Here is a 16,993-nt window from a genome sequence, read left to right on the forward strand (position 1 = left end):
CATGCTAGTCTACTTTCCTCCAGAACATTTGCCCAGTCTATCCTGGCCCTTGCTAGGGTGGGATTCCTGTTTTATGATTTGCTTAGAAAAAAATGTTCCCGTTTGTTTTGGCCATACTGTGGCTTTACATCTAACCCCACCAGAATTTACACCCTCTTCTACTTTTGTTCTTCAGATTGCATTCCTACAATTTAAAGACTATGCTTTTAATGCCTGAAATCTCATTTACTCTTGTTTATCAATCCTAGTTTTTCTTCCGGGTGTGGGAGTAGAGGGACATCCTTTTAAAAATTGATTTAGATTGACTGCACATCTTAAACACGCTGCGAGACTCCATGGCATCTTCAAGCATTTTAGCCTCCAGCTGTTCCTTCTACCTTTCCGGAGTTTTTTTCCTTGCTTCCTAATGCTTACAATTTGCCCCTTTCAAGCTGAGAAACACTGGTGGATTTTCTGTATGGCATCTCTTTGGTAAAGCAGGATTCTCCTCTTTCCTCCATGGGAAGACCAGAACCTGCACCACCACACTTTCTGTTTGTACTCAGCCCCTGAAAGTTATGGCGATTGCGGTGCAAAATCTTGCTATGGAAGACTTAAAAACATAATGTACATTAATGGTGAAGATATCCGTATCTAATTCTGTACAAAACTGAGAACAGAATTAAAATATGAGCCTAAATACAGACAGTCCAAATGCACCATCACAGATCTTACCCAAAGAGCATAACACCACTAGAAAATTAGCAGAGAATTATCAGCGTTAGTTTTAAGAAAAAAAACGTTGAGAGACTTATCTTCTACCATTTAGAAACAAAAACCAAGAAGTTTTTTACAAAATCAGGGTATTGAAATGAATCACAGTTAATCTATTGAGCCCTAGTCCTACTTTTCCTGAAGCATCTTAATGACGAAAAACATAATTAAGAATCACTGTGCTATGCATTTCCCTCTTTATTTTCTGTTGTATACCATCTCCTGTGAATATGGAAAAAGCTATTTCATTTCATCATATTTATATACAAAGGTATCACAGCTACAAATATTTCAAATTACTAATTTTTGAGCAAAGCTGTTTGGGTAAATAAAATAACTCCTTGAAGTATTATGCATTCAAAGTTTAAACAGTTTGTGCCATTGACTTCAAAGGGCAGCATGTAGGCTTTTCTACAGACAGTAGCTTTGGACAGAAAGGTGTGCAGTAAATGTGATAAAAACAAGTGTCTTCATATGCTAAAGGTCTTTTTCTTTCTTTCCTATTTCTTTTCAATGAAACAAAGAGATGCAGCTCAAATATTTGAGTTGTCAGGAGTACTAGCAGTGCCAAGTCCACGTAGCTGAGGAACAGTGATTTAATTCTTTTTCCTCGTCAGCTAAATTCAGCTTGACGAGTTTGCATCTATCGGTTGTCAGAACATTGCCTTGTTTCTCAGATTTTAAATGGAGATTTCAGTGCTGGCTTTAAAAGAGGAAAGGAAAAGTTTTGTGATGAGAGATGTTTGATAGGGAATCAATTAAAGAAAATCAGTAGACCTGAAGAACTGATATGAAACCATCCCTCCAGAGGCTTTCTACAGAGTACTGCTTAACTTGGTTTAAATTGTTTTTGGTCAGGATTTGAACATGCAGAGTCAGAAGCTCAGCTGGGGCAAAACTGTATCAGCTCCAGAACCAGTCTTACAGATCAAGTAATAAAGTGGAAGAATGGAAAAACTAAAGAGAAATTATTTTTAGTTTTGTCGGACAGTTTTGGGGAGAGTTTTTTTATTTAAAAAAACCCACAACACTGCTTGAAAGCAAATTTTAAAAACCTTCTTTTTGTAAAAAAAAAACACCTTTAAAAACCTGTTTTAGAGTGTTTTAAGGCTGCCCAGATTTTTGTAAATGTTGCTGTTTAAATAATTTTTTTGTCCAAATTTTGTGGAGAAATTCCTGCATTTGGTTGTGAATAACCAGCACTGCATTCTTGTTCGAGTTAGTATCTCCAGCTCAATCCTTACTTTCACCTAGTACCCCCCCAGCTTTTTCCAAAAGCAGCATACTAGCTGGGATCCCAAATACCGCTTGGGGAACACACCAGTAGAAACAAGACAAATTTTACCCTGAAGGAGATTTTAAGGAAATTAGGTGAATTGCATCGGGAATGAACTTGGCTCAGCCTACACAGAGGCACTACGCGTCCTGTTCAGCAGGGTTTGTTGTATTGCCAGTACAATATCACATTTTATCTCCTCTCTTCCGATTCACGTGTGTATTTAGCCCTACTGCTTTTGGCTCCTGCAGGAGGTCACGCAGAGCTCGGGGAGCTGGGGGCGGCACTTCAGCGAGGCTGGAAAACTCAGCTTGGAAGAAAAAGGAAGGTATAAAATGCAAACTAAGCAGGATGCGTAATCAACAGCCTCCTCTCCTCAGAAAATACAATTTTTACTTGGTGGGAGAGGAAAGGGGGGAGGCAGAAATATCAGAGAACAGATTTTTTTTGGACAGACTGTGCCCTTTAAAAACATTAACATTCTCTTAATATGCCAAAAACTGTTCACTGAGGTAAAACAATGCAAATATCTAAGTCGGTCACAAGAACGGGTACTCAGGCAGGACTCAGCCCACAAAGGTGACATAAAAAGTTGAGTCTATGCACACTTAAAAAAAAAAAAAAAAAAAGCCTTTTTTTTCCTGTTCTCTCACCTCCTTTGAAACAAAGTTTAGATATTCTTTTAATAATGTTCTGAAAGAAATAAGATAAACAAACTTGTGCACTCTAAAATATAAAATATAACTGTAATAGAAATAACGGATAATCTACTGGGAGATATGACTCTAGAGTTTTTTTAAACTTTTTAAGACTGTCCTTTAGCACTTGTTTTTGCAAAGCAGCATTTTATGTATTTTTTAATACATCCTTCTGCAATCCATATTCCAATGTCAGTTAGACTGGATCTATAGGGACCCAGAGACAATATCATTTTATTATGGTAATAAAGGACAAGAGGAATACATTCTTGTGAATTTGTTCCCTTTGAAAACTTTCTCTATAAAAACAGAAAACCATCAAAGACAGCAGAGCTTAAAAAAATATCTATTTCTTATCCAAGGCTGAGTTTAACTGCGTGGTCTTTATATTCTCCTAAGCATTTATCCATAAAATCATATAAAAATATTTCCTAATACATAATAAAATATGCCCAGCCAAATGTTCACTTATTTCATTCAGCTTTTTTAAAAAGGCTGCACCCTAAAAAGTAAAGCCACTTTTAGTTACAAACCAACATACTGATTAACAGGACTAATTTTATTTAACTTTTTAAATTTTAATTTAAATCATCACTGTGGTACTTCGGTTTGAATGGTATATTAAGTTTGCTCCTGCCTTCTTAGTGTCCCCCCCAGTGCTGGGGACACTTGCATGAAGGTCATGGGAGGCAGTAAGTGGGTGTAAGATGAAAAGCCGCCGCATTTCCCCGCTTACCTCTCTTTGACGTCCTGTAATGGAGCTCCTTCATGTTGGTTCCTCCCCAGCACTGCCGAAATGCCCTCTTGTGTCTTACCCAGCATCAATCCCTCACACCCAGGGTCAGGACACTCTGGCTCCTCACACTGTGCCCCTCTCCCATCATGGCGAGCAGCCCCCAAAATGGGCTACCACACACCAGCTCTTCACCTTGCACCCCAGGGAGAGAAGTGCCCTTCAGGGACTCCCTGCTCCCGGACCTCTCACAGCCCTCTGTCATCGCGCCTCTCTTCTACCTCACGAGTGCTGATCAAACCAAGTGTGCTCTGGCACTGGACAGGTTTCTGATCAATAAATTACTCTGGTTTACATGGTTCAAATTTAAGCTTTTATTTGGTTTTTAAATTAAAAAAATAAATTTCGTTATTAAATAGTGGAATGAGTCTAAACTAATGTTTACATATTAATTCACTTGCTTTAGGATACCACCAGAGAAATAATTAAAGTATACCACCCGGACAAAACTTTCTGTTAGAAAGCTCAACAGTGGCGTAATTCAGTTAACAGAAAAAAAAACCCCAAAAGTCTTAATGTTTACAATGAACGTTAGAAGTAAACCTCTGGTTTTAGTGTGATCCGAACCTAGTTTCCATCACAAAGGCAGTCATTGTATTCAGAATACTATACCACAGTGCTAATGTCATCGGCTTCATCTGGTTTCTTTTGCCTGCTTGGCAGGGATTTCAAGTACTCAAGGTGCCTCCTTGCATCCTCCTGGTTTTGCCGGACGTAATAAACCACGTACGAGATCACCATGGTGAACCAGCCAAACATGGTGACCAGCATGGCGTAATCGGTAGTCTTTTTAGGAAGGTTGCAGAGGTCAGCATCATTGGCAGCGTTGAGGAACGGTCTCCCCGCATGTTCATCCAGCACAGAAGTCTTGCAGATGACGTTGTTGGCTGTCTCGTGGTTGGAGGCCATGCTCCTCAACACCTGCTGCAGCGTGCAGTCACAGTGCCAGGGATTGTTTGCAATTCTGGCTCTGGCCTTTAAGTTGTTGAAAGCGTTTTTGTGCACACTTTGAATCCGGTTGTCGGACAAATCCAGAGTCTGCAAGGTTTCTGCCACCCCTTTGAAGGCATGTTCATCTATAAACTCAATCCCGTTTTTTGATAAATTGAGGACTCTCAGTTGGTGCAAGTCCTTAAAAATTTCATTGGGGATTGATGTTATCTGATTGGAGTCCAAATAAAGTAAGACTGTTTCTGGAGGAAGATCTCTGGGTATTTCCTTGAGGTTCGCATTGCTACAGCTGACGTTCAGACCTCCGGAGTGAGAACAGAGGCAGCCTTTCGGGCACATACTGGCAGAATGAAAGCACAGTATCATGAGGACAAAACTTTGTAAGAGCAGACACATGGAGAGGGAACGAGTTAACCACAGGTCTACCAAATGCATGCTGGGGTGTCAGCATAATCACACGCCCATTTCTTCTTCAGCCAACAGTGGTGGGAAAAGGATCCGCAAAGCTGAAACGTGGCTTCATTTTCTTCGGTGGGATTAGTTAAAAACTGACTAACATGTGGGCTTCCTCATGGTCAATACTCTTCTTAAAAGCGCACCTACAGAGAGGAAGGAAGACAAGTTGCTTATACCATAATTCCAATCCAAATTTTGTTTTCTTTAAAAAAAAAAAAAAAGGAAGAAATAAAATGAAGTCAACGTGATGTACAACACTAAATAAATGATGCATTATCCTATCAGCACACCAAAGAATTTATTCAGGTAACTTCTGTTAGCATTCATCTGAGTTTAGTATATAAATCCCCAGGATGTTTTTTAAAGGGAACTTACGACTAATTGCACAGGTTTGGGCTTTAATACTTAGTAGAGGAGGCACTGGTTTGTTTTTATCAGACTTTTCTAAAACAGCTATAAAACTAAATTAAATTTTCCCTTGCTAAAGTAGAAAATGCATTATTAGGACCTAAGAGCTGGATCTCCAGCAACAGTGACACGTAATTGAGGAATTTGTGGTGGTCAATGTGAACTTATCTCAAAATAATTTATGCTATTTTAAGTCCAAATCGAAGTACTTCGGCAAGGCAATATTTTTACTATATCAAGAAACAATAATGAAGTAAACCAAACGCTGCTACAAGACACCACAGTCTCCTTGTTTGTCTCCCCCTCCTTCTTATCTGCTGTTGACCCCCGGGATTTCCTGTACTTCCCAGCATTTTGTGAGACACTGCTGAGAGACCCACAGAAATAATATCTACTTTCAGTTTTCTTCAAAGTTTTCTTTTCATTTAACATGGAGAAAAAGAAGGAAATATAACAACAGCAAAAACCTCACCCACAAACCAAATAAAACTCACACAAACCTATGTACGAGCCAAACAAACAAACAAAAAGACTTTATTCAGGGCATGTAATTTGCTAAAAGAACACATGAAAAATATTGTTTCTGCTTCTCCCCTCTCAAGTTGGCTTAAAAATGGTAAATATCCAGCAGCTTTTCCATTTTCTCCTTTAATTGGAGCACAAATACAGAAGTCTGAAATGCTGACCTATAAGGTTTCAAAGACAACCTCATTTATTTTTCCCCCTATTGTGGCAAACTATGAATTTTCTAACCACAACAGGTCAATTTTTTGTCATGTATATGCCCTCTGTCTTTGTAGCAGCTTGGATATTTGCAGCCTTCAGGTTGTATTTACATATAAATGAATTTATTTTTTTTCCAAACCCACAGTGTAGTCCCCTGCAGGGAGGGCATGTGTGATTCTACAGGAAAAAGAAGAAATTGCATTGCCATCATTTTTGCCTGCAGAACTCACATACTAACTGCAGTTTCCGGCACATCACAGTAATATGGATCAGATGTGTCACGTAGCATTCAAACCCATAGCTCAAGTTTTATTTAACCCTTTTGCTGAGGCTTGGTACGTCAATAATCCCGCAGAAAAAGACCCAAAGCATCTTAATAACATGTACATTATGTGTGATCACTCCATCGCCATGGCTTGGGAATGGCAAAAGCTCAGCACACTCTCACTGCAACTACTGCGAAGAGTAGTAGCGTATCACAGAATCACAGAATTGCCTAGGTTGGTAGGGACCTTTCAGATCTTCTAGTCCAATCATAAACCTAACTCTGACAAAAACCATCACTAAACCATATCTCTAAGATCTATGTCTACCTGTCTTTTAAATACCTCCAGGGATGGTGACTCAACCGCTTCCCTACTCTTCCACTTATCTATTCATCAAGAGAGAGATGGCCCAGGAACCTAAACAGAAAGTTTACACTTGGAGTCCATTACATGCAAATCTTCTACTCTAAAATTAAAGAGAAAGGAAAATGTTAGCAACGAGAAATTGTGAAGTTAACCCTGGAAATGTGAATCTTTAAGAAGGGAAGTAAGCAGAGCATGGAAAGCTCTCTATGAGGAAATGGAGGTGAGGTAGCACCTCCACAATCAACAGAGTCCTGCAGAACCTCTGTGGAAGAAAGAGGGTTTAATGTGAAAGGAGACAATTACACGGGCTGCATCCTTGCCATCCCTCCCTGTGGTACTTGGTCTTCAGATCAGATAGAAATCTGCTACGGAAGGAGACAAGTTACAGAAGTTGTTTTTTCCCAGCCTGCCCAAAAGTGCTAAATACTTGCTAAAATGTGCAGCCCATTCGGAGGCCAAGCTTGAGCTGTCAGCTGCTCCCCCTGGCAGCTCCAAGCTGGCAATCTGCTCCTGGGTGCTGCTGTAAGAACACCCATTCCCTGGAAAAACAGCCACCCATTTTCTATTCCCTTCATGTTTACATGACTTACTACTGTGCTGCACCAAAAGAGTAGACGAGCGGTCCAGCTCATCAGCACAGAATAAGGATTTCATCACTGACTACTTGCATGTAGGGGCTTTCCACCAACAACACTGGAGCCCTACCGCAGGAACGGACTGGGGTGAATGCCTGAAGTAGGTCCTTAATTTTGTAGAAGCATAAAAATCACACTGTTCTCACCAGAGTGTGATGATTAAATATCATATTCATTTCATTACAGGCTAAAAAAAAAACAACCCTGCCAACCTGAAATTACACCATGGATCCTGCTGAGTTCTCCATAGCACATCTATGCCACTAGAGATCATGTGTCCAAGATGCCCCACGCACCAAAACCAATGTGGAATGTCTTCATCCCACTGAAGACAAACAAAGCTCTTTTTCTTTAATGTATTAATGCGTTTAGAGTGGAAGAAGTAGGATCATTACAGACTAAGCAGGAAAGTGTTTAATGAAGCAATGCCTCTTCAAAAGAGATAACTAAGTAAATAGATAAAGAGGGAGAAAAACTCCCCATGTTTTAAGTTGTTACAAAAAGCAAATACAAGTTTAAACCCATCATTAACAACCCAGCCAACAAAACTTAGCTGAGCAAGAATAAAGCTCATCAAATTCTCAGTAAATTAACTGGAAGCAACCCAATGGAACTAAGCATCAGTCACGGGAAGCAGAGCTTTGTTTACTTCCATAATCAGAATATCTTATCCAGGGGATATCTGAGGTTTGGGTTTAACCAACAAACTTACAGCAAGGACTTTCTTGAGTCACAGCATCTTAGCGACTGCCACAAGAGAAAAGAGAACTAGGATCTGCACATTTGTAATGCCAAAAGGAAGATTTTAGGCTTCTTGAGCATCTACCTAATTTTCTCTGCTTTGAACACAATAAACAAAAAAGAAAGTAACAAAGTTGGAATAAAGGCAAGAGATATATACCAGACAGAAACACTAAAGACTACAGAGAAAGGGATGGAAGACACAGAATTAAAATAAATATATGAATTAATTAGAAATTTGCAAATAAAGAAAAAAAAAGAAAAAGAAATTTAAAAGTAAATGAAGGCACAGGGAAATGACAGCAATACTACAAGCACAGGTAACAGCATGGTATAAAAATGCTTTTTGTGTACATTTCTAAAATACAAGTACAAACACAGAAAACAAATATTGCAGGGCAATAAAACTACAGAGGGAAGATCGCACCGAAGAATTCTTTACAGTCTTGCAATTTAAACTGGTTTTCAAGCTTTCCACTTCTCATGCTCCCCCAAGACCATTCACTCAGTACAAACATCTAACACCGTAGGAAAATGTACAAATCCTGAAATCCTCAAGGAAAGCACATTTGCTTTTAATAGACAGTGAGATTTCTGCAGAGCTTCAGATGTCAGCTACTTGCAGATATCTGCCTTTCCAGCAAGCAAGGTGCAGAGACTGTATCTTAGCACCTGAATGCTATACTACCAAATTAGGAATTTGATTAATAACTCCTCCCCACAAGAAATGAGTGATGTAAAGAAGCATTAGTGCCTCCAACTGCCCACCTGGTAAACGGGGCCTGCAGACTTAGCCAAGTCACAAAGAATGTCCATGACAAGAATACTTGTGATATTAATTTATGCTGCTGTGTCTTCAGAGCAAGACATAAGAGGACAGGAAGTCCTATAACCATCCCACAGAAGAGCATAATAATGACACAGACTGAGACTTCTTGTTGTTTAGGACAATGCTAAGACAACAAAAGATGCAGGAAAAAAGAATCAATCATATATATGTAGTTAAATGTGTCTGACTTAACAAAAGAGAAGGGGAAAGGTAAGGGGAGGTAAAAGTGGTTTCTACTATGGTGTACAGACTTTCAGAGTCCCCATGGCAGCTCTTCAGCCATTACCCAAGTGCTCACACATGTGTGAGCAGCTCCTCACTGGCCTTTTCTGTTGAGGAGAGATTAAGAATGTCACCCTTTTCCTGATGGTTATTCATCAGGCAAGATCTCACATGATAAAGACAAAATCGTAACCCAATGTATTTAATACAAATGTCTTTATGGGATGATTCCTGGCCTAAATCATAGAAATGGGGGCCACAAATAAAGTCTGTAGAATAGGATCACGCAGGTCCACGCCAACGTAAGACCCCCAGACTCGCATACAGCAACACAACTTGTCTTGCTGGTGGTCAAAAACTGATGGGAAGAATCAGCAGCGGCTCTCTGAAGTCAGTGCCACACTGGCCTTCACTGGATCACAGACTGCAAGGACTCTTCAGCAACAAGAGACAGGGGAGGATTTTTAAAATTTTTTTTGCTGTTGTTATCATTCACAAACAAGCAGAAATGGAAAATGGAGAAAGATATGATCCTAAAATACATTCTTGTTGCCTACGCCAACCAGCACAGGCACCGTGCAGAATGCACGTTTCTAGCAATAACAACTGGATAAACATTGCAGATATTTTGGAAGATGCTCTTTCTTTGGGATGAGATGTCATGGCATGCTGAGAAAAAAAGACTGAGGGTGCTATAGCATTAAGCTGCAGCTGAAGCAAGGTCTCCCTTTGAGCACAGGGTCCATCAGTAGGCATGCTTCTTCCCATCATGTTCCTGTCCCCTACCCGCTATGCAGCATTCCCTCGATTTTCCCTCTTCCCACTCCAGGGGCTGATCACAGATATCTGACAGACAACTGATCAGGTCAGTCAGCTGCATCTGCCCCCTCGGAGCCCAACCCCAAGAACTGGAGGGTGCAGCACTGTCAAGGGTCAGAGTATCAGTCCCAGCCATGCAAGATGATTTTATCCCCCTGGTTAGGTTCAGAGATTGCATGGGACTACACAGTCATGGAACAGAATGACTTACAAAAAAACCAAAAAGTAGATGAAGATGCCATGATTAGAGAGGAATTCCTTGTTACTACTGTAGCTTATGTGCTGAAACGAGCAAGCGAGAACAGGAAGAGGCAAAAGGAAGCCAACAGATCAGCCACAGGGGGTGGCCTGTTGGCTGTGTCCGATTGCACTCAATCTGTCTGGTCTGTCACTTTCGACTTCCAGAAAAAAAAAGGGAAAAAATTGTGCACAACCCAACTTCCCAAGAATGTGGATCATAGGGCCTTGGCACACAATTCACCTGACCAGACGTACCACGCTTCTGATGATGTACAGCTGAAAAACTTAAATGACCTTGCTACTAACTTTAGGCACAGTACCTGGAGAGGCCCTCATTTGTAAACAGATCCCAAATAGCACCGCAGCGCTCCACACTCCTTGGGATCAGAGAGTCCCCACAAACGTCACTGGTTTTTCAGTTAATACCAAAGGCGTCCCTGTGAGCAACCGCAGGCCTTCCCCGTCAGAGACGGACTGCACACGTCGAGGCGTCTCCTGTCCTCCCCACGTACAAACCATACGAATCTGTAACCTGCTTGCGTTCGTGTGTGCAGCTCTGCTGGCTTCAAATGAAACGCCCAGCTTCAGCTGTGCATGCAATAAGCCTTCAAGAGATCCCTAAAAAAAAATCAGCTCAACTTTTCAAGCCCAGTTTAAGTAAAGTCCTAACCTTCAGAGTAACAACCTTCTTGCATGCAAACAGCAGAAGTTTGCTACAGAATTAGAAAAGCCCAGGAAATAAAGACTCCTACAGGGCTCTTTTTTTAGACATCCTTTAGAGCAAACTTGCACTTTGAATAAATATTAAAATTTTATAACTAAGAACCCATTAAAAAGGAACACTGTAAAAAGATCATTGCTTTATTTGACTTCCAGACAATTACTGAGATGTTCTATAGTTTTGAAACTGACATTATTATTACTTTTTTTTTTTCTCTTTAAGACATTGACTATGTTGGTATATAGAAAAGATGGTCATTGATAAATCTAGCCTCCTATTCTCTATTAAAATAGGCCTTAGCTTTGCCATATTGAATACTTTTGTTTTAAATCAGGTTTATCAAATTACCCAACATTTCTTCTTGTAAGGCCAGTCTGTTACCGCACACACAGAGACCTGCCTTGCTCTACACATCCATAAAGAGCTATATTTTATGTCTTTGTACTCCTTTTTTAATTTTTTTTTGCCATTGTTACAAAATGTCATATACTAGTTTATCTCTAAAATTATTACCTTGTAATTAATATTGACAAGATAGCCATAAGCTGGAGACTAAAGGCTAAAATTCACAGGTGGTTAGCCCACTGGAAAAGTCCAGTTGGCTAAAGGACTGAGGATGGGACAATTTCACCTGAAACAAAGAAAGAGATTTGCCACCACTACTCCAAAACAACTGCAGCCGGCATTATTTACGAAGAGTCAGAACAGGGAAGATATCCCTGGGAAAACTATTTCCACACATCCTATCCTTAATCAGTCTTATACCACCGGTTAGTACAGACCTTCTAGTAAGCTACATGTTGGGTTGTCCTGCAAATCTGCATGCCATGTTTGAGAGCAGCTGAGCCTCTGGAGGCCAACAGTCTGTGCACACTGGAGGACATACCTCCATGAAATCCTGCCCTGCTCCTCTAACACCTGCAGGCTGAATCTGACCACAATTATCTAGGACAAGATGAAACAGCCTCAAGTTGCGCCAGGGGAGTTTTAGACTGGATATTAGGAAAAATTTTTACACTGAAAGGGTTATTAAGCATTGGAACAGGCTGCCCAGGGAAGTGGTTGAGGCATCATCCCGGGAGGTATTTAAAAGGCGGGTAGGCACACTGCTTAGAGCTATGGTTTAGTCATGGTTTTTGTCAGTGTTAGGCTGATGGTTGGACTAGATGATCTGAAAGGTCCTTTCCAACCTAGGCGATTCTATGATTCTATTTAAGAACACAAGACGACTGATGTAAAAATGCTGAGTCTCCTTCTTCTACATCTTGCTCTAAATCTGTTCCAGGATTTAGACAATGGCTCAAAAGTGACAGTGTCAAAATAACAATAACAAAAAATAATTTAAACAAATATTTTAAGAAGGTACTTCTGTTCACTTCCCTATGGACATATCATAAAACTAGACTGCAGCTACGTGACTGACTGAGTGGGCACTGAGCTGGAAAGTGAGGATACCTGCGAGCTGGAGCTGAGCAGGAACAGCAGGACCCAAAGGAGAACACAGCAGCCACGTCTGATCTCTGTGCTGTCTGCACACTACAGAACAACAAATTTCATGGGTACCAAGTGAATTCCTCCAGACAAACACAATCATTTAAAACAACAATGTGTACTGTCAGTGGGGAAGGCACTGCAGCTAAGGACAATCTCACCAGCTGCACAGACAGATTCCGAGTTGGGTAACTCAGCCCTCTCTGTGGCTCTGGGACACCATCAAGAAATTCAGTTTAGCAGATGAGCCAAGAATCTCCTCAAATGTGGAGTGGCTGCCTGGCTGCTTCACATCACAGCTACCTTGAAGGAAAGCAGTGAAAATGCTACGAAGCACCAAACCAGAGAGATGCCAAGAGCTGCTTTGCAAGGAGCCAGGTGACTTAAATTCCCACATGAAAGTCTCCAGCAGTGGAAGATTTTCAGGATTTCAGAACACAGCAAGATGAAATCCTAAAGCAGTAAGAAGAGAAATTAATAGAAGCCAACAGCAAATGAGGTGGGAAAAAAGGGGTGCAAAAGATCACTGATTCAATGAATAATTGAAATGTCATGATTAATCAGTGTGAGCCTGAACTCCAATTACATAATGGATTCATTATCTAATGAAACACCAAATGTACTCAAACTATAATATTCTCGCCTAAGACAGGACTCAGAATGCCAGTCGACATTTTGTTCCCAAAAACCTTCCAGTATAGACATCCTTCTAACAACTGATCACGGCAAACCACTTCCAGTTGCAGAAGCAAACTGTGTAGGTAAACATTTACAGATCTTAAGCTACGAATACTCTCTCTTAACAGTAACGGAGGAATACAATGGTTGAGGAGAACCAAATGAACATTTTAAGCTATAATTACTTTCTGATTGTGAGATCACTGAATGTATCACTCCTTATTACAGATTAACAGCTTGCTTAATTATACTGTGTGGGCAAATGAATCAGCACTTTAAGACTGATGGGTTGGGTTCATGTTAAGAAACATATTTGACTTTTCTCCCTTTTCATCTCAAGCCAGGAACTATTTTATAACTCTCAGCTGATAAATAATTGTGTGAAGCTTAGCAGATATAATAACATAGCAATGATAGAAAAATATTACCAATTATCTTCTATGTTTCCTATGATGCTTTGCTCTTGGAAGTCTTCTGTGGCAACACACTTCTTGGCATGAAATTTTATATGCTTGACGGAAATTTAAAGAAACAGCTGTCAGGGAAGACAGCTTAGACCTCTTTCTTTCAAGCCCTAACAAAAACTGAATCACTTGTTTTTCAGATGATGTTCAGTGCTGCCTGCTTTCCCCAGTTCTCTCCTGCATCCCCTTCATATGACTTAAGACTACAAAAGGCTCACATCTCTTCCTTGAGCAATATACCCTGCTGGGACATATAAACAACGTTTTGTATGTGTATCTATGCCATTTGAAAAAGGAACCAAAACATTACATACAGTTACAGTGCATATGTAGTGGCAACATGAGGTAAATTAAAAATAAAAGACATAACCTATAAGATAAATACCATAATCTCTTGAACATCATTTATCACTATATTTGAAAGAAATTGGCTTGACAATCTATAGAAGAATGAACAAAGGCCGAAGATATGGCAATTACTTCTCAGCAAACATATCTGCAAAATGGATTTTTTACCACTATATAAGAGCATAAAGAACCACATTACAGATGCTAAAGGGAAATGTTCCAACACAGACAAATGACTGTCTGTAAAGAATTCTCCAAGGCCATATCATTTGTTTCTAGATTAATTATTAGCGTGCATGAGAGTCAAAAAAGATTTTTAGAGTTTGGGATTATATTCTACAAAGTCTCAGTCACATTTTCTCAGACATCATCAACAACCATTCTGTTTGGCAAGAAAACCCTTTCCAGCAGCAGCTGAGTCAATTCTCCATATGATCTATACTAGAAAAAAAACATACTCTGAAAGCTTAAAATAACCTGAAGGGGAAATACTTTGTCTTCCTTGGGTAAAGACACCCAGACTATAGTCTGTTCTAAAGTCTACTTACGAACTGAATGCCTAGGAGCCCTTCACGATTAGGCAATGCAGTAGGTTTTCAATAAATCTGATAGAATCCAATGGAAAATGTTTTCAATATGAAAGGTCAACTGCACAATATTTGCTGACGTATATTTCTCCCGTATTATAAAATAACATGATCAAAGCAAAAAAGGCAAGTGCTTGGTTGGAGCCATACCCTGACTCTATCCAGTAGCTAATGATGGATGCTCCTTCAACTTAATTCTGCAGTACCATATCAGAGAAAATGTCTTCTTGATCTCAAGATAATTACACTGATCACCTCAATGATTACCAGCATAATCAGTGACAAGTCTTGCAATTTAATCTTGATAATTGCATCTGGTGACTGCAGATAGCGTCCTTGTCCAACTGAAAATCTCATTCTTATTTTGCAGAGTTACTAAGCCAAGTAACAAAACCTGCGCTAACAGAAACTAATAGGCCTTTAAGGCACCACCTTGCAAGCATAAGCAAGATTCAGACCGTCTAGAGACCTTTCTTCCACTTTTAAGGGTGCTTATTTGGTTCTACATACTGCTATCTTCAGGCTCATTTAAAGTTCATCCAAATGTTCCTGCAACTTAGTAGGCAGTGGAAAGACAGAAGTTGTAATTAGGCTGGGGAAGCTGTGCTGATAATAAAGTCAGCAGGGCAGAAATAAGCATGCAAACCTGAAGGGACCATTCAGCAAGGAACATGCTAGCGGCTTTGTAAAGTTGACAACAGTTGCACGAAGCAGCCAGCAAGACAGCTGCTGGCAGCAGATACCCGGGCACTAGGGAGTCCTAGAAGAAATAAGATGTGTTACAGACTCCAAAGTAAGACAGGGAAGGGAGGAGGAGAACGAAGCAGTGCATGACTGAAAGTTGCTTCTTCCAGCTGGCCGTCTGACACAGAGCAGGTTCCCGGGACCACGGCAGGTCACCACAGATGAGACCACCTCTTGGGTTAGACGCCTCAAAAGGAAATACAGATGTGAGCAGAGGCAGTGCTATAGTGGCAGTTTACCATCCACTTTCACATATTCCTGCTAATTGGGATCTAGATTACCCTGTTGTGTTACACCACAGGACACCAAGGCTGTGTCTCTCCATGTACAACTGCCCAGGGACAAAAACACAGAGCAATAATTTATGGCACAAGGAATTTGCAAGGAAAGAAGCCAGGGCAGTAGAAGCTGCTATTAAAATTAAACAATCTGATTAATATCCACAAGATGAGACCACAAACAAAAAGAACATACTTCCAGGGCAATTACTCTATATGAAAAAATCCGAAAGGGGGGGGGAGGGAAACCACAAACTGAATTAGCAATAGGGGACAGCACTTTAGCATAGAGTACCTCAGCCATTACTAATTCAGCTCCTTCTGCTTTCAAATACGCTAGTTGTGTAATAACAGGACCTTTAAAAGGCATGCAGAAGTAGAGTATCTGATTTAGAAAAACGAAAAAAAAGAAAAGTGTAACTTTTGTATATAAAGGAAACCAATAAAGTTTGAAATTCCCAATTAAAAGCTCTAAACTTAAAAGTGAATACTCAACACCACAAAACCACAATGTTCTATTAAAGAAATTAAAATTGTGACCTATCAATGCATTTCGGAAAATAACGAAAGAGACAGCAAGTATGGAATAATTATGAAATCAATAAGCAATTAAGCAACTTTAAGAAGACATTCAATTGACCTTCTGGAATCAAGTGGCACACTGAGTTAACTACACACCATTTGGGCTTGCCGAAGAAACTGGTTGATCAGTGACGCTGGTTTTGCTGGGTCGATGGTTATTAAACCTGAATGCTGACACTTGTGTAGCTGAGAGAGCAAAGAGCACATCTACAACAACACACCCATCTATGCTTCCCATTTCTGCACCAAAGGTGTCAAGCAAAAGTATCATACACCTCTACGGTACCAAACTACCCACCACTAAAACCACATCCCACTTTTAATATTTTAATCCATGAGCAGCTTCAAATGACTGTAATTTCTTTTTCATCAGCTTGCCAGAGAAACTTATCTTTTTTCTTTCAATGAATGCCATAGTACTGAGCTAATAGTAGATTTTATTTCTATATTTAGATATCATTATAGCTCTAAAAGCTGAATGTGTGACAGTCTGGAAGAGTAAGACACAGGGCTTTTGTACTTCCATGAAAGCAAGACTAGAACTTTCCCATCAGGACTCACTTTCAGCTCTGCTGGCTGCTACCGGGGCATTAGAGGCTGAAGAAAACACCGGCCCAAATACAACCTCCGCAGCTCCGCTTCAGCTGAGGATCTCCCAAGCAAGCGAAATCTAGCAGTGAAAAGCTTCAGTGCCATCTTGTGCTGGCAGCATTTCCCTAATTAAGAGTTTAAGGCCAGATGGAGCCATTAGATCATCTAATCTGACCCCCTGCCTATCACATGACGTGTCAGTTTTACCAGTAAACCTCATATTGAGCCCAATAATTTAGGTCAGACTGAAGCATGTGAGAACTGAGGAGACTGCTGCGTGCCCACGGCAGTACCTTTTGTACCCGCCGTTCTTGTACCACCCCGTACCAG

At 40.3% G+C, this 16,993-nt stretch overlaps 1 protein-coding gene across 8 annotated transcripts in view; it reads right to left on the minus strand.

The window, feature by feature from the left end:
- Positions 1-3,825: 3,825 nt before the first annotated feature.
- Positions 3,826-16,993, minus strand: part of LRRC3B (leucine rich repeat containing 3B) — a 45,598-nt gene continuing 32,430 nt past the window's right edge. For 7 of the 8 annotated variants that reach the window (XM_054191853.1, XM_054191849.1, XM_054191854.1 and 4 more), the window contains one exon: positions 3,826-5,070. In XM_054191853.1, coding sequence (XP_054047828.1) covers positions 4,127-4,906 — 780 coding nt within the window. In that variant the 5' untranslated portion in view covers positions 4,907-5,070 and the 3' untranslated portion in view covers positions 3,826-4,126. Of the gene's footprint in view, positions 5,071-12,355; positions 12,437-12,552; positions 12,724-16,993 lie in introns of those variants that run through there. The other variant, XM_054191852.1, reaches the window with a different exon arrangement.

Source organism: Rissa tridactyla, chromosome 2 (assembly GCF_028500815.1).
Source record: "Rissa tridactyla isolate bRisTri1 chromosome 2, bRisTri1.patW.cur.20221130, whole genome shotgun sequence".
NCBI lineage: Eukaryota > Metazoa > Chordata > Aves > Charadriiformes > Laridae > Rissa > Rissa tridactyla.